The sequence below is a fragment of the Phodopus roborovskii genome, unplaced genomic scaffold, assembly GCF_943737965.1.
Source record: "Phodopus roborovskii unplaced genomic scaffold, PHOROB, whole genome shotgun sequence".
Classification (NCBI taxonomy): Eukaryota; Metazoa; Chordata; class Mammalia; order Rodentia; family Cricetidae; genus Phodopus; species Phodopus roborovskii.
Window position 1 is genome coordinate 261,932 of NW_026126603.1, and position 24,451 is coordinate 286,382.

General features: G+C 40.1%; 1 protein-coding gene across 1 annotated transcript in view; it reads left to right on the forward strand.

Moving 5' to 3' along the window:
- Cubn (cubilin) overlaps positions 1-24,451 on the forward strand; it is a 202,139-nt gene that overhangs the window by 99,444 nt on the left and 78,244 nt on the right. The window contains 7 exon segments of the mRNA XM_051205896.1: positions 1,281-1,455; positions 2,923-3,092; positions 17,357-17,516; positions 19,206-19,319; positions 21,447-21,557; positions 22,682-22,810; positions 23,599-23,731. Coding sequence (XP_051061853.1) covers positions 1,281-1,455; positions 2,923-3,092; positions 17,357-17,516; positions 19,206-19,319; positions 21,447-21,557; positions 22,682-22,810; positions 23,599-23,731 — 992 coding nt within the window.

Sequence of the window (24,451 nt, forward strand, 5' to 3'; positions counted from 1 at the left end):
TTACTGTGTTTGTGCTCAGCCCTCTGGGGAACAGCAGTTTCTTTTTCTTTAACGGTTCCTGCTTGGCTGGGGGTGGGAGGGATGTGGGGAAATAATCAGACAAAGAAATCATTATAGATTCAAGTCATATACTCCTCCTCCAAAGTGGGTTTCTTGTTCTCGCTGTCTCCCCAGGGAAGTCTTTAGTGAATTCCCTATCAGTCAGCTGAGGGCTTGAGGGTGAGCATGGAAGTGGGTGGGGGCGGTGAGCAGGAGAAGGAGGCCCAGCTTGCAGAGGTGAGAGGATGCTGCCCTTTGAGATCTCACCCAGAGATGCTTTCCTGGCTTTGAGGCTGGATGCTGTGACAGGCTCAGACATCATTACACTTGAAAACTGTCACCCAAAGTGCTCTGTCTTCTACAAAGCAACTTTGAGAACACCTTGAAGATGGGAGTAAGGGTGTCAGTGTCTTCTTTTTAAGTTGTTTTGTCCCCTCACTCCCAAGTCCTACACACACCTCAGATAAGGAGTGTCCGGCATGTGAGTTCTCCTGGAGGTAGGGCTGAGGAAAGGAAACCCTTTGCAGCAGAATGTGCCACTGAGTTGAGGGATTCCAGTCCGACATAACAGTGGGGCAAACTTGGAGGTGCCTGGGAGGCCTGCAGCCATGTGGAACAGACTTGGAGGGTTTCCACATGGGCGGTGGGAAATCCTGGCCACACTCTTGAGAGTGTGGGAGATCGCACATTACTCCTGTGATGTTCAGAGTACACTTCTGCAGGTTGTATTTGACTCCCTGTTATGTTTGATTCCTAATCTTAATAAAATTCAATTTTGAGGGTAGATGGAATTTTCTACAATTGTAACTAGAAAATCAAAAGCCTTAAGTGAGCTCAATATTTATAAACAAAAACAATTTTATCCTGAGATTTACAAAACTTAGAAAATCTGTCTTTATACTGTATTATATGCAGTGCCTCTGTCAGAGAAAGCAAGAATTCTCAGAAAAAAGAAAATATAGGGAAAATCCTGGAATAATCTGTGTGTTCAAACTTAATCATTTCATGAAGCAATGGGTGATTGAAAATTTGTGTTCCTAAGGTAGAAGGGGTGCCTATAAACACTCAGTTCAAATTTGTATTTCATCTCACCCAGGGAAACTGAGTACAATCTTTAATCATAATAGATTCTAAGAGTTGTTGCAAAAAAAAAAAAAAAAAAAAAACAGCTCAAAAAGAAGCTGAAATGCCTGACTGTATCTTTTAACTAAGCTCCTTTTCTCTTTTCTGCATCTTGTTAGATCTATACAGGCCTTGATTTTCACTCTCCAAGAATAGCTCAGTTGTGTTCCCGAACATCGTCAGCGAACCCCATGCAGCTCTCCAGTACTGACAATGAGCTAGCAATCCGATTTAAGACTGACAGCAATTTAAATGGGAGAGGTTTCAATGCTTCATGGAGAGCAGTCCCTGGAGGTAAGTGATACAGGAAATATCCTGAAAGCATTTGAGCTGAATTCGAATTTTACAAAATTATTAAAGAAGGCATGACAGTTATACAAAGTTACACTTTGTAAACTTCTTGAGTAGCCAGTGCTGCTTTGATATATGGTCTTCCTTAAAGGCCTTGGTGGGGTTACCTTTCTCAGGATATAAATAGGCTAGCCCATGTAAAAGCAGAATTGCGGTGATTGGAGAGACTTATTTGCTGAACACATGACTAGTTCCTATTCCCCAGGTCACATTTAAACATCAGTAAGCATCATGCCATAGAGTGGACTTCGGATTCTTAGAAAATGTCAAAAGAAATAAGCATTAAATGTGTCAAATCCAAAATTAAATGTTGCAATAGCGATTTTCTGCCCAGGATCTTAGGTTGTCAAAATAAGTTGCCTATGGCAGATTTTTTTAAAATTGCGCATTATATCACATTTTTCTAGCAGACACTCACACTGTTGCTGTGATTAGTATTATTCATACAATAGTTACTACATCATAGGTACTTTTCTAGCTCATTTAATCTTTACAATTTATACTGTGAGGGAAATCTATTGTATACCCTCATCTGACAAGCAGGGAAGGGGAAGGCAGCTTAGAGAGCTCAATGACTTTCCCAAGGTCCCATTGCTATATGCTAGTGCAGGGATGTGACACAAGGCCACCTTAGGCCACTTCCTTAATACCAAGATAGTGTGGAGCTATGTAAAATCTCTCTTAGAGTGAATTACCAATTTATATGTAGAGCAGTCAAGTTAGTCCCGCTGCCAGCAAACAGTGCTGGAATTGCCTATCAGTTGTTTGTATTATCATAAATCCAAGGAACAATTGTTTACATTGGTAGACTTTGCATTAACAGATGTTTGATAACACTGTAAGAATTAAACATATCTTAAATAATGTACTCTATATGGAATGTTAACAATTTCAAAGACAGACATTAAGGAATTTATAATATTATATGCTACTGGACCATCTAACATTTCAAAGGCAAAGATAATTCTTAGAGAATGTGATATTTCAGAAAACAACAAAGGGATACCTTGTAGTCTGTGAAAGTATGAATTCATTTTTTATTTATTTTTGCTATTTTTATTTTTTTGAAACATGATCATATTTAGACCATGCTGACCTCAAACTTTCCATATAGTAACAAATAACTTTGAACTTTTGAGGCTCTAGTCTTCACCTCTGAAATACTGGTGTTATAGGATGCATGGCTATGTACTCTAGTAACTGAATTATACCCAACATTATTATTTTAATTTACCTTTGACACCAATGTTTATAGTATTTAAAGTATTCTACTCATATTATCCATGTCCCCTTATTTAACTTAGGATGAATGAATTAATGTGATCAGATACATGGTGTTAGACCCAAATGACTTACAATTTTATGTCACAGGGATCCCTCTCATGGCTGAACTGGGTTTCCTTCTTGCAGGTTGTGGTGGGATTTTCCAGGTACCCAGAGGGGAGATTCACTCTCCAAATTACCCCAATGGCTACAGAGCTAATACTGAATGTTCTTGGGTCATTCAAGTTGAAAAACATCACCGTGTGTTCTTCAACATCACTGATTTTGACCTTGAAGCCGCAGATTCCTGTATCATGGTAAGAGGCACAAATTTCAAACATTGTTACTAATTTTGAAGATGTACTTACTAGCTATGAATGTTTTCTATGTCAGGTCATAGGAGAGCTAATTACTAGCAACTTTAAACATAAGGGTATTGTATTTTTGTTTGTTTGTTTTGCTTAAAATCTAACCAGGAGGCAGATGATATAGAGTTTTGTTCAGGGGCTGCATCCCTGCTCTACCATTATTATTATAATTATTTTGATTTTTGTTTCATATCAACAAATAGCTTCAATAGCTCTATCTCAGTCCATTATCTAGGGAAAGAAAACAGGGACTCGTGTGTGTGTGTGTGTGTGTGTGTGTGTGTGTGTGTGTGTGTGTAGGGGAGTTTCTACAAAGCCTCTTTATGGGCATGACTGACCACAAACTAGATCAGCGAAGCCCATTTGGAGGCTTGTTATAATTAGCTTAGATGGGTCATCATTATTCTTCTGTGGTTCCAAGAGAAGTTTTCAGTTTGCTACTTGAACAAATCAATACTCTGATAGGACCAAACAGGCTGGGAGATTGGGGTACAGAAAGGGATGCAGCTATTAGTGGGTTTAATGATAGAGTTGTTGCCCCTACCAACAACTAAAGCTTTCTGACTTGAAATGAATACTTTGTAGTTAATGTAAGAATGGATGAGGTTTTCTTCAGCTTTGCACGTTAAAAAGTTTTGGTTACTGATTTTCATGTTCCATTTGTTTATAGGTAATTCATGCTAATATAAACTAGGCTTTCTTGGTCAATGTATCTTCCTATTTTAGCTTCTTGACAGTTCCGTATACACACTCCAACTGGCTAGCTTCTCTTGAATTTGACTCAAGAAAATCCAAGTTTTCTGTGCTTCAAAATCATCAAGTGTGCATTTTAAGTATTATTGTACAAGGTTGGATCATTAGAAAAAGTTCATTGGACTCATGACTGTGTACTTACCCCCTAAACAAACCTTCAGAGTCCAAGTGGGCAAGGTGGTATATGCAGGACATCCATTCTCCTTAATGCTAATTTGGACCAACTGTCCTGGAAAAGAGTATTTAACATTGGATGACATTTAAAAACATCTTTCTGAATGTGGTAATGCCTCATTTAATATGGGAAATGTGAACACAGTATTTGGAACAGTCTTTGCCCATAAGGGTTTTGACCACTCAAAAAAGGTCAACAGTACTTGTGGGGCTTCAGGAGCAATGATGACAATGAGCTCAGAGCCCAGTTAGGTACAGGTCCTGAGAAAAACATTATTCCCTAAGTGAAATAAAGGTGAGTGACTGCTTCCCAGCTTCAAGTCATCTGTGTGGTCCCCACAAATTTCAAGATAAAGGAGAGCAAAATTTGTATTGCTTGTATGTTCAGGTATGGACACTGGGAGAAGCATTCTAAAGTTTTGTTTAAGGGGAGAGAGAATCATCCTAGACACCCTGTATGTTTTCATGTGCAGCCTGCTGAAGGCATAAATGAGACACTGCAGAACAACAAGTAACAGAAACAAACTGGATGACATGCCTAATATTGAGGTCACTAGACACTAAGCTCCTGAAGATGAAAATCAGACTAAAATATTTCAGTAAAGAATCAAAACTATATAAAGCTACACCACAGCCTTAAAAAGAGCCAACTGCAAATTTTTAGAACCCTCCACTCCCAAAAGACCTATACTATCTAAATTAAAGACTCCAAAATAGGTTGTTTGGGAAAATTAGATTGAGTAATGAAGTGAAAAATGAACTGTAAGACAAGTCAGAATAATGAACACAAAGAAAGGCATAGGTGAACAAAAGACTAAAATACAGAAGAGGGGCTCAGACATATTAGAGAGGCATAGAAACAGATCCTAGAAGGAGGAGAGAAAAGAATATGACAGTGTTACCTAAATTTACAAGCAGAATAAATAGAAAGACATGGTTACTTAAGAAAGACTTAAAGCAAGGGGTAAAGAAAGACTGACTTTGAGAATCCTGTAGACTAAATGCTGACTTTCTATAGCAATAATCAGAAGCAAGCCAACAAATGAAAGGCAAATATAATTATAAGTTCTGCCTAAAGAAAGAAACCCTAGAGGCTTGCAAAATTTCTTTACAAGCAAAACATGAATAAATACTGATTCAAAGAAGGATCTCCGGTAGAAGTTAGGATGGGCTGAAAGAATACTGTTTACCCACAGGCAGGGACAACAGGCACTTCTCCATTGCTCTTCCTTTAGCACCCACAGTGTAGACAAGTGAAGATATAGTTCCTCCTTCGCATATCCATGATCTCTAGAGCTTAACATACAGAATATGATCAGATCAAAGCCCAGGATAGAGGCACACCCAACTTTGGTGTGTTTTTCCTTCCTGTGTTCATGAAATGTTTTTTTCCATGGACCTTTGGGATAAATACACAGATAAAAGTTTGTGTTAACTATTAACACATCTCCATGCATGGCAGGTCTTGGCTTAACCAACCATGGCAACCATGAGAGAATGGGCAAGAGGGAGAAAAACTTTAAATGGGAACTCATCAGAGGATGGAGGTGTGCTAGTAAATGGGCAGACAGGTTCTGGGAGGGATTTAGCTTGTCAGAGACATCAGAACACAACATATGATCATCCAAACACCTTGTCAGTATGAAACAGCTGGAGTAGTCTAGGAGGTGGGCAGATGGGTGTTGAGAAGCAGATATCCTGAAGCACTTGGCGAGTTATGACATAACTAGTGAATTGTACCAACTCTGAGAGTTACTGTAGTGTAGTGGCTCTGAGATCTGCCTTTCTGGTAGGATGAAGCTTGATCTAGCCCAGATGTGGTCATTATTACCTGTGCTGCTCGAGAAGAATTTAGCATTCAGCTTTAGTCTCATTGACTGGACTAGGTTAATAAAGGGGGGGGTATGCCATACTTATATTGGGTTATTTGAAAAAAATGTAGAAGACATGCTTGCTGTCAAAGAGAAGCTTCTGACTGTAGCCTTCAGCATGTTTCTGTTACTGATGTGATTTCAGACAGGTGTGTTCAATGAGCAGGACAAGAGGCAACATGCAATATTAGGAGGGTCAATGAGCTAGGAACAAACAGGGAAGCTCCTCTCTTTGACACTGGGCCTCAGACTCTTTAGATGCAGAAGTTTATGAATCTTCCTAATGGAATTCTACTTTAGTGTACCCACAACTCAGCACACTGCCATAATAATCACAAGAAAGCAGCAGGGAGTGACTCATTTGGTTCTGGAAGCTGGAAAAGCTTTCACACTAGAGGTGACAGTTAAATGACAGACAGCATGCAGTGAGGCAAGGGGTAAATGAGGTGGCCAGAGAAGGATGGGTAGAAAAATAGCACATGGACATTAGAACAGAAAAGGCAAGATTTGTGCCTTGGGACCAAAGCCAACAGAGGCCATCCAAGTCAAATCCTTTTCCATGTCCTAGTTAAAAAGAAACTGAAATTATCTTACAGGTAGATTCAGTCCATGTATATTTCCCCACATAACAAAGTAATGACTTACTCGGGGCTATATTTTACAACGAGCATCGTTAAGAATGAGTTGGCAGAGAAAGAAAAGGTTTCAATGAAGACCATTGAGAATAAGTGGGAAATGCTTGAGTGACAAAGTCTTATTCTAGATACTTGTCTTAGGAAAGGAAAGAAGAGACCATTCATACTAGAGGCCTGATATAATGAAAGACCTGTGGGCCAATTATATGGTAGAAGGTGGGTAGGTAATAGAGGGTGGGAGTGAAGAACGGTGAGTGACAATGCCTTTCATTAAGTAAAGAGTAAGCTATCTAGGTTTGATAGGAAGCTTTTGTGTTTAATAATTACCCTATAGAGTTCAGAGTTTGAGCTCAGTGGTAAAGGTGGAGGTCTTAGTTGGAGATATTTATGTAATTGTGTATGTATTTCTAGTTGGGTGGCTCTTGAAGCCATGGGAGTAAGTGTGGTCACTTACAGGAGAACCGGGTAAATTCCTAGGGCTCATCCTACCATTCAAGGGACAAAGGAAAGCCCAGAGGACAGAAGCTGAGTAGAATACCAGGGACATAGAGGAAGAACCAGAGAGAGAGAGGTTACAGAGAGACCTAGGGCAAAGCTGAAGGTAAAGAGTGAGCAATCAAAGGTGCCACATTCAGCAGAAATGACAATATAAGGATGGAAACAGAGTCACTGGGTTTGATGACCTTGTAAAGAAAAGGTCAGTGTGTGCAGGGGTAAAGACTCTAGATCACATCAGGATAGAAAGTACAGAACTTCTTGAGTGTTCCAAGGAATTATAGACATAAATGATGTGGAAGGATAAAAAGTAATAACCTATGGATAAAAGTAACCAATGGAAAATGATTTTTTAAAATCATAGGAAAACTCTCTCACTCTCACTTAGGAGATATATATATATATATATGTATCTCCCCCAAGGATGAGATGTGTGTGAAAAAACAGCAGCCAAATGTAAGAGAAAAAGAAATCGTTGTATTACTGTTATCAAAACACAGACTTGATGCACAGTGTTATGGTTTGAATCTGAGGTATAGCCCAAAGGCTAATAGCTTGGCTTCTAGTATGTAGTACTATTTGGAGGGCTATGGAGCCTTTGGGTGTTGGGATGGGCCAACGGAAGTAGGTTACTATAACATCCATACAAACGTTGCACTCTGTTGTTTTCTGGTTTATGCTATACAAGTTATTCACCTCACATGCTCTTACCACCAAAGTTGGAGCCCCTCTACTACCATGCCTTTTCTGTTATGATGAGCTGAAGTCACTGTGAAACCATCAACCAGGTTAAACCCTCCCTTCCTCCCTCCCTTCAGCTAGCCCTGTCAGGTGTTATGTCACTAACAAAATTAACTAACGCAATGACCCTGATGGGTCCTACAATTGTACATCACTAGAAAGAGACATTAGAACATATGACTTGGGTTTTCTTTATGATTTATACATTTTTGTTGTTAATGACACAAGCTGTGTATAAGCCAAGTCATCCTTTCTTATGTAATTTAGAACAACTTATTTATAAGTATTAAAAAAAAAAGCACACAGGTAAGTTGGGAAAGAGATCTGCTGTGCACAGTCACCAAGAACACTGGATTAGGGGAACAGGATGCCTGCAGAGGTTTGGAAGCAGACAGGGCAATGCGTTGGTAAGGCTGGAAGTTTGGCTGCAAGATACAGTGAGTTGTCCAGAGATTCATGAAGGCCAGCATTGAGACCCCAGTCATTTATCTTTATGGCCAGATGGACACGGGATGTGAAATGCACCACAATGTCCAAATATCTTACATAAGTATCTCTGTAGCTGAAGCCCATACAAAGCCAATCATTCATGTTGGAGACACCAAAGGTAATTTCTTGATCCTGTTGCTCAGAGTCATTAGCAAAGGGGAAAAACAGCAGCCAATGATACTTTTAATAATGGTTGTATTCAGGGCATTTTTAGTAAACTGGCTTAAATGAGACAAGTCTTCCTGTTTTTGTAAAAAGAAAAAAATTATAATGGCTATAATGGAAATATCAACAGTCGTGGAGTTAATAAAGATACAGATGCTGAAGTCAGGACAGACTACGAATCACTTAGTGCCATCTCCTTAAAAATATCCTTAAGAAAGAGACTAATAGGGTCTAGTTCAAGGTGCAGCACACAGAGGAAACCCTCTTCATACTCCCTAAAGTAAGAATAAGTTTTTTGATAAAATATAAAAATTGACTTCTATTTCTGATGAATCTGAACTTGAATTATTACTGAAAGAAGAAAAAAATGTTAGAAATGCAAATATGGAGTGTAAAATGTCCTCAGAAGTCAGGCTTAGATTCCATTGATTGACAATGACTGGTTGGCTCATTCATTTATTCATTCATTCATTCACCCATTCATTTATTGTTAGGTGCTAATTATGTGTATCCACTTGGTGTTGAGTATGGCCTCTCTCCCTCTCTGTTTTCCTTCTTCTCTCTCCTACCTCTCCCTCTCCTCCCCCCTCTCTGAATGTCCTGAGGATTTTAATTTTCTAAGGGCTCTGGGAACCTGGAATGCTAGGGACTAGCGTCCAGTTTGATGCCTTGCCTTTGTGAGTAGAAAGAGGGAAAAGTGGATGCAATGGACAGTAATGACAACATCATGTCAAATCTGACCCATGGGATCTCTCAAGTTCAGTCTCTAGAATGCAAGTCCATGGGATATGAATGACATGCTCACCTTTTTCTTCTGTGCACACAGATGGCAGCTCATCTAGAGGTAGAGTGAGCCCACCATCAGCCCCAAGCTACAGCACTGGGACTGGAAGGCAAACTTCAGCATGCAGAGGAAACAAATTAAAAATAGAGCCATCAGCCAAGTTAAATGTTTCCTCCCGTTAGTGGTTTCTGTCAGGTGTTTATCCCTGGGATGCACAATTAACTAAAGTAATAAACACTGCCCATCTCCTCTCATATAACCCACAGCAGTCTGCACCCAAAGGCAGGCAGCAATGTGATGGGTGAATCTCTAGTAGACCAATGGTGACTAACGAGTGAACAAGTCTTTGCCATCTGTCCTCCTGCTGGGATCAGAAGACACCTGTGGGATTGTTCTGCAATCCGCTCACTCCTGCACTATTGTTGATATAGAACTTCATTATTCTGAGCAGCATGAGGACTTAGAAAACATGGCCCAGGTGGATTTTCTAGAACTTCATCCTGCTAGAATACAAACAGAGGGAAGCCAATTTATTTAAAAACATCTATTAAAATGGTGAGGTTACCACACACAGCTAACCTGAAAGGTAGACTAGGAGTTGGGTGTCAACACATTTGGTAACTTGTCTATCCTGACCTTAACTCTCCTCTGGTTTAGGGGAACCATATAGCATGAGTTAGACATTAGTGGGACCTGCTATGGGGAGTGGCTTTATATATTCAGCAGGGGAAAAGGGCTCCATCATGTTTTCCATCCTGATGGCTATGAGTTAAAGTGACCTCTAACTGCCAGTTTAATCTCCTCATTAGAATTTCCCTTCTGAGCATTAGATGCTGTGGGTCTGCACTTTCTTATTGATCTGGGAGAAAATGGTTGGGCTCAATGTGAGAGAAGGAGGAGGGGAGGGGCAGGACAGGAGAGGGAAGAGGGAGGGCAGCTGAGGGCCGCCCAGGGCCCTTGGAGGCTGACCTCTGTTTCCAGCAGCCTCTTTGCTCAGAGCAATGGAATGTCTGCCTTGTGGGAATCCGTGCACATGAAAAGAAAGCCCATCCTGTCTCTTATTTGCAGGGAAGACACACTAAGACAAACAGCTGGGGCTGCAGGGGGACAAGCAAGCCCTAACTGGGTGTGTTTTGTTCTGTTGTGAAGCTTTTGGTGCCTATCTAGGGGAAAGGAAGCTAAGTGTCTGATCTGAATGGAAACAATCCAGATCCCCCAGCCTCACTTTAGCAGAGCTTGTTGTTCATAGTATCTGCCTACAACACCCAGGGTGCAACAGGGCAGGCTCCTAATCCAGCACCCATAATTTGTCTTACTATTTGTTTTGTCATACAGTTCATGATATGTTTGTTTTTAAAACAGTTGTTTCTCAAAATGAGCCAAAGGGAAGCAGGAATAACCGATGGCTGGAGCCTCAGAGAGACAAAGGGAAAGAGCCTTCTCTAAATATTTACTGTTTTACAAATGAATCCAGACTAGTCAGCCTTCCTTTCTCCCCCTTCCTCCTTAGCCCCCAACCCCCACACCTGTGTTCTCCTTTCTCCCCTCTTATTTCCCTTCTCCCCTTCCTCCCTTATCCCCATCAAACATCTTAGTTTGCCCTGAGCTGCTTGAGTAAGGTCTTTGAAGTGTTTACTTTGTGACTCACCTTTGATAACCTGCTTAGCCATTTTCCACACCCATGCCAATTCAATCTCCAGCAGCTGAGCCAAAGCAAAGGAAGGAGTGGAGCTGAAGCCAGGGCTCTCAGCTCCTGGGCCAGGGTATTTACCATGTTTTGTGTTCCTTTTGGCTCAGAGTCTCTTCATATGCTTTCTTTTTCAGGGCTATCTAAGTCACAGTTTTCAGACACTGGCACATTTTTTTACATCTTACAGTCTTCTGAAAATGTGAAAAGTGAGTCTAGGGACAGAATAACAGCACAAAAGATGTGAAGCTGTGAGTGTAACACTGTATTCCTTTTCAGAGCAGTGTGCTGGGAAATGTCATTGCCCAGGAAACCCAGGCTTCCTTTCCCTCTCCCCTCAAGAAAATCGCCAAGGACTCATGCTTCCATATCCTTCCCTGGTTATATTTGTGGCTAACAGCATGGACAGTGTCCTGAGGGACCCCCCCCTTGTCCTTTAGTGCTTCCACTATCTTGGAGCCAGATCTGAAGCTGGGAATTCCATTAGCGGCTATGCTATCATATATAATGTGTGAAGGTGGTTCATGAGTTCTCTGTTCTTAAAGTTGATTTTATACTTGATAGTGTATAAACAAATGACATGACTACTCCACAACATAGGATGGTTTTATTGTGCAGAGGAAAGAGAAAATATCTGGAGGCATCTGGAAGAGTCCAGAGAAATAGACTGAACATGGCCAGCAGAGTGGATATGACAAGTGCTATCTACAAGAAAGGGGAAAATAGCAGGAGGTAGAGAATAGGAAATCACAGTGAGGATAGCAGAAGCAGGGGTCTGGAACAGTGCAAACATCCAGGTTATAAGAAGGGGAAGGAAGGGCCAGGAGACTGGCACGGGGCACTGAAATGTTTAACAAGCACTTGTGAGTAGGGACTGAGGGACCCTGAAAGCTAACATGGATCCTGATTATGCTGAGAGGTGCCAGAGGTATATGTTAATAGGAGATCCATTTGTCCCTTCTGCTGGAGGTAAGGGAAATGTCTCCTTTTGGCAGAAGGGAACCTGCTTCACAAGTTCCTGAGGAATGCTGGATTTTGTCTAACCCTCAGAAACCCTCCCACAGTCCAGGCTGAGCTCAATTCAGGATCTTTGGAGAACACTTTGGAGTTTGGGAAATAGGTCTCTTTTGGACCTGACAGTTATGAATTAGTTCTTTTACTGCCTGAGTGTGTTCTCCTCCCCCACATCTCTTTCACCTTGTTAAGATTTAAAGCACTTGAAGCAGGAGGCTTGAGTTGCCAGAGTTAAAACTTAATGAAGAGTAAGGACCAGGTGGCCAAATGAAGTCAGGGTGGCAAGAGCGAAGAGTGTGGGCAAGGGATCCGTATCAAGCCTGAGAAGGGAAATATACAGTTACTAGTGCACCCAGCTCTAAGAGCACAGCGGTTTTAGCAGTCAGGGATATAAATTTTAGCTTTATTTATTAGCCTAGATACTAGGCTGTTTATTAGACACCTCCTTGAATTAGCCATGCCCGAAATGTGGTACCTCTTTAGCGGAATGTAGTGTATGAAAGAACGCTGAAATCCACAGGAGCCCAACACAAGACTTCCTAAAATGTCCCTGTGTTCCTCAGGGTTCCTAATGTAATGGGACAAGAGAGATGAATTTGCCAGTGAGAATGAGGGCAAGTGGGAAGGAGAAGCTTCCTTCTTCTTTGTCTTTTTTATGTGAGCTTCTTCTACCAGGTGTATTCCAGAATTTGAGTGAGTTTTCCAACCTCAAACGATCCAGAGGAGGATGGGTTCCACCTCAAATAAAGCAACCGAGAAAAAACCCTCACAGGTGTGCCCAGATGATTGGCTTTTAGTTAATTCCAGATAAAGTTAAGTTGATAGCCAAGATCACAGACCCTAAGGATGCTTTATTGAAGCTTTAGATGATCAAGAAGTTTCAACAATTCTTTCCTAAAGGTCATGGGGAATCTCACTTAGCTTCACAGAATTCTGGCCTCTTAATCTTTGAACTGAATGAATGCAACTTGATTTTACCTTTCCCCTTGGTTTAATGATAATCAGTAAGATGTCAGGAAGATAGGGTTTATACTATTCTGAGCTACTAGTAAGTGTTTGATTTCAAATCACTTACATTTTCTAAGTCTGAAGTTTTCAAACTGCATAATGAGGCTATTAGAAGAACTAACACACACACACACACACACACAATTTAATATGTATAAGTACCATATATATATATATATATATATATGTATATATATATATATATATATATATATCATACTTGCATTCTGCTGCTACTACTAAGTTTACCATTGCCACTACCTCTAACATAATTAGTCACACTATGTAAAAGGTCTTAGTTGTCTTTTTACATTGTGGACCTTAGGAACACCGAACTGAATTCAGAATCTTCAGCTTTTTGCTCACTATCATTATTAAATGATAAGCATCGCCCTTTGTGTTTAAGCACTTACAATTTAAAAGATATATAACTATTTTTTAGTCTTCAATATATCATCCTAATGAAATTAACTTTTTAAATACAGTTTTATGTATTAATTTTGTGTACGTGTGTATGCATATGGAGGTCAGAAAACAACTTGTTAGAACCAATTCTCTCCTTCCTTCATGTGAGTGGGTCCCAGGGATCAAACTCCAGTCACCAGGCTTTTCTGCAGCTGTTTTTACCTGCTGAGCCACCCACCCAACACATTTTGTTAGGCTGCAATTGCATTATTTTGCTTTTTCCCCAAAAGGTTTGCAAATAAGCTAAGGAAACAAAAAGTATAGTGCCACAAATGAAAAGAAAATACTTATTCCCATTTTTTCTTCATGGAAAGCTCAACTTGGCAGTTTTAGAAGTAAAAGATGTGTTACTGCCATAGTTGAAATTCATTTTTGCCCTGTAGTCATGAGCTTTGGGCCATAAGGAGTGACTGATATTTCTATGAGCCGTTTAATCACTCCAGGGTATGATTATAACAGGCTAAAGCATCGTTGCTAGCATCCACATCAATCACATGTTCTTCAGTTCTCAAGTGTAGCCACCGGTGACTGCTTATCTGATGAAGTTCACAAACCTATAGGGCTGTTCAGCTCGCCTTTTGTATTTGACTTCATACTCTAGAGACAGCACATGGCACAATGGCAGTCACTGGAAGACTGACTTGAAAGCCAAGGCAGAAAAAAAAAGTGATCAAGGCAAGATCCAAATAATAAAGCACCCAGAGGGAGCCTCCAAGCATGAGCAGAAGAGATGGACTCAAAAGATACATCAGAGAAGGCTGACAGCATACTGATCCATTAGGCTGGGAAATAGAGGAGAGATGTAAAATGTTCAGTCATGAAGATTTGTGCTATTAAATAGTTATCTGTTACACAAGCAGTATACCAGGAACTCTCTTAATTCTTTTTTTTTTACTTAATTCTTTTAATTCTCACAAATAATATTTGATAAACACTAATATTAGTTCCATTTCACAGAGTAAGTGTCTGGACAATGATTAGGAAGCACAAGAAGGGGAAAAACTTGTCCCCTAAGACATGAAACATCATCTACATTATTTCAGTCTCACATTGAAGTTTATAAAGATGTTTTACTAAGTAAATTGTCTTTCCCTCTTAAAACATTCTGCTATTAATGTCTCAGTAGCCCATACAGTTCATCAATAATGATTTTTTCATCTACACATTATACATAGCAAATTAAAAGACTATCATCGTGTTTTCTCAAATGGCCACTCTGTAAGACTCTTAACATAGAGTCCCTCCTCCCAGAACTGTAAATGTCATCAAGAAGTGATGTCAGTCTCTCACTTGAATAATTTTTTTTCCTAATGCCACTCAATATATGACAAGGGAGACATGTGTTAACCTGACAATGGTTGACATTTACTCAAATCTCATGATATTGAAATACCAAATATGAAAATTCCCAGTCCATTAGCTCAGTTCTTGCTTCTGGCTAGGGCTTGGGGTATGGAAAGAGCTGAGGCATTGCAACTAATCCTGTTTCTGAGATACTCTGGGCTGTGGGATAAACTCAAAGCCCTTGGCCAGCCTTTTTCCTTTCTCCTTCTCTCACAGTTTGAGGGAAAGGCACCTGGGAGTTGAGTGTGTAGGGTTGGCTGTGTCCTGTGACAATACCCCTGCCATTCACTTCTTGGGTCCAGAATATGATAAGGTAAACCTGGCATGACAGCAGTCACAGGGGACCTCTACCCTCTGTGAAGAGCTTCCTACAGTTGAGCCTGCTTTGTTGTTTTGTCTGTTTGTTTGTTTTGTTTATAATCCACCTCATAAAGGAGAAGGCAGCTTTTTCTTAACTTAAGGATTCCCTCAACCCAGCCCTCTGTCCTTAGAAACTATAGACTGACATATGTTTGAGATTTATACATCTCATATTTACTAACTTTTACTAGCTGTTATGTGCCAGGTTATGTACTTTTTTCTTTCTTTTTACATACTAAAATTACATTTTGACTTAGTAAATGTGTATGCTAGAATCTTGTGATTTCATTCCATCTCCAGTCCTTTTGAAAAGAACCCCTTTCCCATAGAAATGTTTACCACAGGGCATTTGGAGTGCCTTTTGGATTTGGGAAATTAGTGGTTATTTAGTTAGTTTTTGGTCTGACAATAATCAGTGAGTATATGGCCACCCATACATACATGAGTATAGAGTTATATACCGGAGCACAAACAAGGTCCATATCACTGAAGAAAACTGACATATCTTTTTCCATCAGTCATCAGTTGCCAGTAGCCTCTCAGCTAAGGGATGAAGCATCTTGAGTCACTCCCTTATCCATGTTGATTGTGTGTAGATCTTGGGAAAGCAAGCACAGCTGTGTGAGTTCATGTATGCAAAGACCCTGTCATGTCCAGAACACACTGCTCTTTGGCAGTCATTCCATCCTCTGACTTTCACAGTCATATCTACCACCCTCTTCTTAAATATACTCTGAGTTTAGGGGAGAAGGTGTGACACAGATGTCCTATGGCTGAACACTCCCTGCAGAAAAGAAGTGACTGGTCAAACTGATCAGAACTGAAATTCATATTTTAAATTGGCAGAACATCATTCATTTGTCTATCAATGTTTGTTGAATAAAAATAATTTTAACATTTTATTTTCTGAATGGTTGGATCTAAAATATGAATATTAAATGATGAAAGGGGGAAGAAAGAAGTATTGTTCTAGAACCACAGTTACTTTGTATTTATTACTGTAAAACCCTGCTCCATTCCTCTGAGAATTTAAATCCTTTTGCCACCTGACTCATGTGCTTGCACAAATCAATTCAGAATACACTCCCAAGCCTGCTTCTTTAATAGAATTCTGATATAGTCATCATTAGATTTTCCTGTGAATACCTCCCTTACTTTAGGTTCCTGAATATTCTGTTATCTCCCCCAATTTTTCTAGCAAAATATAAATAGCCATTAGTTTTGAATGAACTAGTCATAATTTAATTTATTTCAGATACTCACTCTCCTTATAGCAATATATCTACCCTGTTCAACAGATATCTTATATTGGACAAAATGAAAGTTTCAATTCTAGACCCTAAAATCAAGTTTTCAGACTCAAGGTGACTTGTTCCCTCTTAGGAATTATGTAACTTATACATTAGTAAGACTGTCTATGAATTTGTTGATAAAGATATAGGTAGAGAGTATGGTTGGAAAGATCACATGAGAAAGGCTAAATCTGATTTCTGACAGAGTATATACTTAGTAGTAAGTGTTACCGTGCAAACTTAAGGGACTTGTTCACCCCTGGTTTATACATAAAAGTGTTCAAGAACTCATGTTAGCTTAGAGTACCAAACATATGTGTAAGCTCCAGTTTTTTCAGAATGATGCAGGAATTTGGACCTTGACTCCACTGGCACAGAAGGTGTGTCAAAGGAGTTCCAGGACAGTACTGGTCAGAGATGGAATCCAAAAATGTCTTTGGATGAGTTAATTTCCTAAATCAAGCTAGTCCCACTCACATTAGAAAAATTCTGCCATTTTCCTTGCTCATTATCTATGAGCCTCTGAGGAGCAAAGGGTTCCAAGAAGGTTGTATTTCTAACAATGCATGGTTATTTGTTATCTCTGACCTTTGCTTTTGTGTTCAACTTTGCATCAAGTATTTTCAATACACATCATGGACATGTACTAATGGCCATGAGAAAAAGGAGGGCATTTTGGAGATCAGAACTTATAGAGGTAGTCGTGGTGTTAGCAGAAAACCTCACACTGAAATCTGTATATTGTCTCTAGAAATAACCAAATATCGAGACATGCCCTTGAAACTCTACAACAAGACAATGAAATAAAGCCAATTGTTCTAGATCCAGCCAATGCAATGTTTTACTGGTTTATTGATACACAGATGGTACACAGAATACAAGCCTTAAAGATGTAAACTTGCAGTATTGAGAGTTTTCTGTCTTCCATCTTTGTAGATGTATGATGGCTCAAGTTCCGTAAATACCCGTGTTGCCAATGTGTGTGGAAGACAGAAGCCACCAAAGTCCATCACCTCCTCAGGAAACAGCCTCTTTGTGAGATTCCAGTCTGGGTCTTCCAGACAGAGCAAGGGCTTCCGAGCTCAATTCAGACAAGGTAAGTATCTCGTGGGTCACTTAAGCCCTGGAGTGCTCTAATAACACCAGACGTCAGAAGTTGATCAAAGTTTCCAACTTAATATGCAAATGTTCAGACAGAAATACAAGTATTGTAGCTGTTCATATATTTTACATATCTTCATCTATTTAAATGGTGATGATGTCTCAGGATCTTTCTCTTAAGCACTATGTTTTTAGAATAACATTTAATGGTACAGTACCAGTGATATACAAAGAAGAATTAGCCAAATAAATTTACCTAGGCACTTATCCAAGAAGATATAAAACTGTAAGACTTGTTTGTGATGTAGAGTCAGACTATGTCTCCACAGAGTGGCTCACTTCATTGCTGAATCCCATAGTTTTCTGTTGTTCTTGTCCTCAGTCACTACTTCTCAATTTCTTCTCTCAAGCCTTTTCACCTATTGCCTTTCACCAGATTTTTCTCAGAGAATCAAATTGTCAGACATGAAAGAAACCCAGAGCTTGGAGGGATTTAAATTGGTTTGAATGGGGCCATGATTTTTATCTTGATGACACAGATCATTTACTTCAAAAACTGTTTTAATTAAAAAAAAATTGCACATGTGTTTATGTGTATGTGTCATGTGTACATGTAGAGATCAGAAGGCAACTTAGTTCTCTCATTTCACCATGTGGATCTTAGGGGTTGAACTCATGTCTTCTGGCTTAATGGCAAATGCCTTTACCCACAGAGCCATCTCACTGGCCTCACCTCAAATAAGGTTAGCCTGTGCCTGTTAACATTCATACAGGTAGACTTGCTGGTATCATATTAGTAAACAGTCCTACATGGAGAGTGTTTCTGAGTCTTGTCTCTCAAAGGTGCACTCTCAGAGACATTGGAGCAAGACAATAGTGTGCAAGTGTACCATTCCCAGTGATTTCAAAGAAAAGAAGTATTTAACATTATTTTTCTTTACATTTAATATGCTCTTAAGTGTTGCTTCAGAATTAAAGTACCCTATCATCCCTATGTGAACATTTATAACAACCCCCTCAGACTCACCCACTCTTGTTCCATCTTTCTCCAAAATAACTTGTAAGAGACATATTCTGATTACAGAGACTCCTCATGTCTGTCCTTTCTCTGTGTGGCTTAGAAAGACAGCCCACTCCCACTCTTAACTGCAGTCCCCAAACCTGCCCTGACTCTTTTACAGTGCTACTTGCAATATGATTTAAGCCCCTTTCCATGTCAGGCTGCCCAGTCCCTGCACTAGTCTTCTCCTCCTCCAGGTCCTGGTTCAGTCTTGCTTTCTCTGGATCCTGGGCACTCAACAATATAACACACTCTCCTCTCCTTGTTTCCACAGAGCATTGAGCTTCTCTGTTTAACTTGCAGTCACCTTTATAAACTGAATGTTTTCTAGAGAAAATGAAGTTTATTTATGAACAAATTACCCTTCTTGTAACTTATGAGGGACCAGAGTAAGTGAATCAAGACCAAAGTATTGGTTGAATGATTGAAACAATTCAGAACCATATAAGGTGTTGTTCTATGCCCATGGTCCCATTTCCTGTCATTGAGATATATTATAACTGTGAAGTATTTTCTCATTATCTGATGGCTTATATGCAGCTTTCCACAGAAAGCTTTGTTGGCATGCATGGTGGAAATAACAATTTTCAGTCATCTGAAAATGTGTGTTTTTGTGCTTTCCAGAATGTGGAGGCTACATCGTCACCGACTCTTCTGAAACTATTTCCTCTCCATTGTTTCCTGATAAATATCCAAACAATCAAAGCTGTACCTGGATAATTGAAGCTACACCTCCATGTAAGTAACAAAATTAAAAAGGGTGGAGTCTGGGGCAAGGGATACCTTTGGGAGGCATGGCTGTCAGTGGAGTGCTTACATTTCCCATGGTAACTGTTGATAACTGACCTCTTTTGCTTGAAGCCCTGGTTCCTGGAATGCATGAAGACAGTCATTTTCTAGTCTAGTAAGCAAACTGATTCATATTAATTTGAAGGAATTTTTAAGGCTGAATGTAGTAATCCTAAAACTCTGGAGGCTAATGCAGAAGACTTATGAGTTGGAGAACAGCCTAGGCTCAACAGTAAGTTCAAGGCCAGCCTGAGTAATATAAGGAGATCTTGTCTCTAAAAATGCAAGGGCTGGGGAGTTCAAAGTATAGATTAGTGGACTGAGTATAAGCACTGAAGCTCTGTATTCGATGCCCAGAACTACATGAATCAAGAGTGGTGGCACATGCTTGTCATGCCAACACACACTGAGGTAGGAGAATCAGAAGTTCAAGATCACCTTCTATTCATATCCAGTTGGAGGCTAATCTGGGATCAGTGAAATTCTTGTCTCAAAAACAAACAAGCAAACAAGCAAGACAAAGGATTGAGGCTGTGTTTCCGAGAACATTTCCTACCTACCATGCACGAAACCCTAGGTTGGACTCCCAGCACTGTTAAACAGTATTTGGGTACATCTTTGTTGTACTGGCAGGCATGTGAGATTGAGGTCGTTAAAAAGTAATTGATAGACAAACAGATCTTGACATGTATTGCTGAGTGTGGTAGATGCTGAATGAATGCATGAATAATAAGGGTATAGTTTGAAGAAATACCTTACAGTTGGAGAATATGATGTCACAAGCTATTATTTACTAAAGGGGAAATTAATAGAAAAATCCAGTCTCTCCTTCTGTGTACATATTAAATCCCAGCACAGGCCTAGAAGCACTCAGTAAGTGCTTCCTTTCCTTTCTTTTTGAAATCTTAGAATTCTATTACAGGCAGAGAAAGTGAGATAGCCCTTATAAACATGGCAGAGTGGCTCCAAAAAGAGTGATCCTGGTCCCATTATTAATCCCATTTTGTTTGAACCCTGCCCTCCTTTAATGTTTCCGGGAAGAATTTGTGATTTCAGACACAATGTGGGAAAGTGATTAAATTTTCTTCTCTGCTCTCCAGTTAATGACCTGTGTGAAAATAGGACAGTCACTTAGGCTAAGCAGATCCCAGCACAAAATAATTTGCAAAAGAGCTGGGCTTAAATATTATTAAATTTAATTTAGTTGTTATTCATTGTGAAATAAAATTTCACAAATTGATAGTATTTTTGTGGCCATACTTGAGATGTGGGAGCCAGTGCTGTAATTCTTAGTCTTTGTTGATAGAGAGGGTGGAGGCCCAACAAAGCAGAGGAAGAGAAGCCCCCTGCCTTGAGCCCAGCAGCTTTGTGCCTATTGGATATTTTCTAATGAGCTGTAAAAACATCCAGATGAAAGTTCCTGCTGCAAGGACAGCAACAGGAAAAGATCTCATTCTGAAGATTAGGGATGCTGGAAAGGACAACAAAAGGAAAATGTACCCAGGCACTTGCTGTTCCTTACATGATTCAAAGCTTTCTTGATGGATGATTCAGAAGCTCTAGGGCACTGGTTGTGACCCCTAAATAAGCTTGAGTGTCTAGGAGGCATGTGCTGTGGAAGAAGATTCTCTCCATAAAGGAATCAGAAGGAATCTCAGTAAGGAATCAGAATCCAAGAAAACTAATCTGTGGAGGAAAATACTTATGAGAGGAACACAACCATGGCTGATAAAACAAAACAAAACAAAAGCCCAAAGCTATGTTTTCCAGAAAGACATTCCCCAAAGGCTCTGAGATGAACTTACCCAAGAGTCCTGATTGACCATACTGGCATTTGGGATTCTACAGGCATTTTCAAAAGCTTTGATTTTGCTACTCTTCAAAGGAAGCCCTTTAAGCATGAGGCTGAGCCCTTAGCTCTGTTTACCCACTCCAGTCCTGTGCAAAGCTGCCAAATTCCTTGCTTGCCTGCTGGAAAACCCTCCTCTGAAAGTACCAGAGGCAAAAATCTCTCTGTTCTTCTTGCCAGTGTTTTGTTAAATAACCAACCCTCTTCTCTCTCTCTCTCTCCTACAGTCAATCATATTACCCTCTCCTTTAGCCACTTTCAACTTCAAGACAGCACAGATTGTACACTGGACTTTTTAGAAATTTTGGATGGCAAGGACTATGACGCACCTGTCCAAGGTACCAGAGACTCAGTCATTTACATGTGTAGACTTGGCATGGCGTGTGTGTGTGTGTGTGTGTGTGTGTGTGTGTGTGTGTGTGTGTGTGTGTGTAGTGACATTCAAAGTTACAGTGTTTCCAATAAGCATGAAGAGCCTCAGAACCCACATAATAATCAGAGAGTAGGAAAGCGGTGTAATATGAGGCTCAAGAAACTTATATTCAAAACTAGTGTGTATTTTAGTTTGTTCCTAAAGTGTGGGTTACAGAATCTAAATTACAATCTCAAGCAGTAGTGGAACAAAGATCATTTCATCATTAAACAAAAAATTCTGAAATTTCTGATTAGCACTTTAAAATACTTCTTATATTCCAAATGTTTCCTCTGTCTCCAAAGGAAAGAAAAGATGTTAAAATCAATTAATTGATTTAATTAGATTCACCAGTTTGTTTGTTAGGCATCCCAATGAAGTTAAAATGTGTGCAACATTGCTTTTAAAATGGTTCAGACAAAATAACCTTAGATGCATTCAGCTTTGTTTGTATTTGGTCATGGGAGTGTCTCCCTTGCAGAAGGTGAGCTCTGTCAGAGGAGACTGCTTTGATTTCTGTGCCCATAATGAAACACTAGGCACACCACTCATTGCATTGTATCAAAGACACAAATAATACACACTCTTATCCAACCACCTCTTGTGGAGTACTATTCTAAGTACTCTGTAAGTGGTAACCCCGTCTTTATATCCTTATGACATGGGTTTAGTTATTTCTAGTACGTTCCCCTCTTCACATGGGGAAACTAGGTCACAGGACCCCAAGTAACTTGTCTCTGGTTGCATAGCTAGTACTGGCAAGCTAGGCATAGAATCCACGTAATCTGATCCACCATCTCCTCTTCTCTGTGACAATGTACTGAGAGTTTCAGTGCATTATTGTTTGGTCCCCACTTGGCTGGAAATATTTACCTGAGTTATATTGAAGTCTGGTCATATCAGTTATATATAGAGTTTATGTTTAATGGCCAGACAGTGTCTAAAACAAAACTCTGATGTAAGTGGTTCTCATTATGATTATTTATGTGTGCCTGGAATAGATACTTGTGGCTCTTTATTCACCTCCTTTTCACTCCTTTCATTCATTAGGCCGTTACTGTGGTGCCTCCCTGCCCCGTCCCATCACATCCTTTGGCAATGCCCTTACATTGAGGTTTGTCTCTGATTCTTTCGCCATGTTTCAGGGCTTCCATGCCTTCTATTCCGCATCAACATCAGGTGAGTAAAAGGCATTACCATGTGACTGCAGGTATATCAGGATGGGAATCTTTGGTTGGTTATTTAGGACTCTTTTAATTTAAAGTTGGAAGCCAGTTTCCTAAAATTTCCCAAGTGCCTTCTTTATAATTTAATGTTGTGTAAATTCTCATAACCATGAAATCTGCAAGTGAGGAGAACAGGCTGGAAACAGGGCTGTTTTTAACTACACCTTACAGTCCTGGAGACCTGTTCTCTGGGGTCACAGCAATGTTTGCCATGACAGTTATTCTTCTGTATTCTGCATTTGATGGTAGGGTCAGGTAGGTCTGGATGCTGACACGTCCATCGTACAGTGAGGCACATGATGGAAAAGTGCTGTGCCACCCAGCACTATAGTTCTTGACCAGGAGAGGCTGATGCAGCCCAAGTGTGCCTCAAGTGCTCTTCTCAGAAGGAAAAGCTGGGAAGTACCTTCTCTTCCAGGGCAAGCTTGAAAATCACCCTGGCCAAAAAAACCAAGTGGCTGCAGGATTCAAAACAAGTCCTTTTAAACCTACATTTCTAGTTCACATGGAGAAAGACTTTTAGAAAAGGGTCCCTTCTGGCCAATCATACTGTAGAGTTCTTGGTTTTCTGGCTTTGGAATCTTCCCTCTATTCCTATATGTGACACAGATTGATTATTAATGTCAGATAGAAGTACCATGTCCTTCTTTGTATATGGCTCCAAGGCTCTTCCTCTTGTATCTCATGATGTCCTTCATTTGGTCTTTGCTCTGAAGCTCCCTTTGTTTCTTTGCCTTCCAGCTTGCGGTGGAACCTTCAACATAGCTGATGGCATCTTCAACAGCCCCGACTACCCAGCAGACTACCATCCTAATGTAGAATGTGTCTGGAACATTGTCAGCTCTCCTGGAAACCAGCTGCAGCTGTCCTTTCTGTAAGTCCTTTGCAAAAGTGTTGTCTCAGTACTGGTGAGCACTGTTACTGAGAGGATGGTCACATCCTGGTCACAAGTCTTCACTGTGTAGCCCACAGTGGCCTCAAACTTGTGATCCTCCTGCCTCACCTTGCCATGCAGGGATAACAGGCATGCATGGCAATACCTGGCTGTTGATTTTATAAATTCCTCCATGTTGAGAGAAGAACAATGTTTTCTGGTTCTTCCCCCTAAACACGCCCATCTATACAACAAGAACTGACTAAAAATGAGACAAGCTCAAATCTTTCAAATTGCTTTCTTTAATCCACCAGACCATGCTTCCTCAGGGTACAAGTGGCACTGTGCTAAGCAAGACTCTCTTCCTATATCTGAAAGGCAATATAACTATAAACTGCCATGGGAATGTTTGCATCACCTTTGTTTTCACTGAAATTGTGACATTTCTTATGTCATAAGAGATTAAACAAATATCCATATAATAATCTCTACATTACATGTGTTTCTATTCGGCATATATTAATTGGTACCTTGAACACGAAGTGGACGTAATCCATCCCTGTGGGTGCTTTACAGACAGCGATGAGAGGAGTGCTCTCCTGTCTCAGTGATGAAGCCAAGATCCTCCATGGAGCTTGGACTTCATAACTGCCAAATATATGAACCTACGTTTTGGCCTTTTTCCTCCCCCACCTCTACCATACTCATGTTGTTTACCCC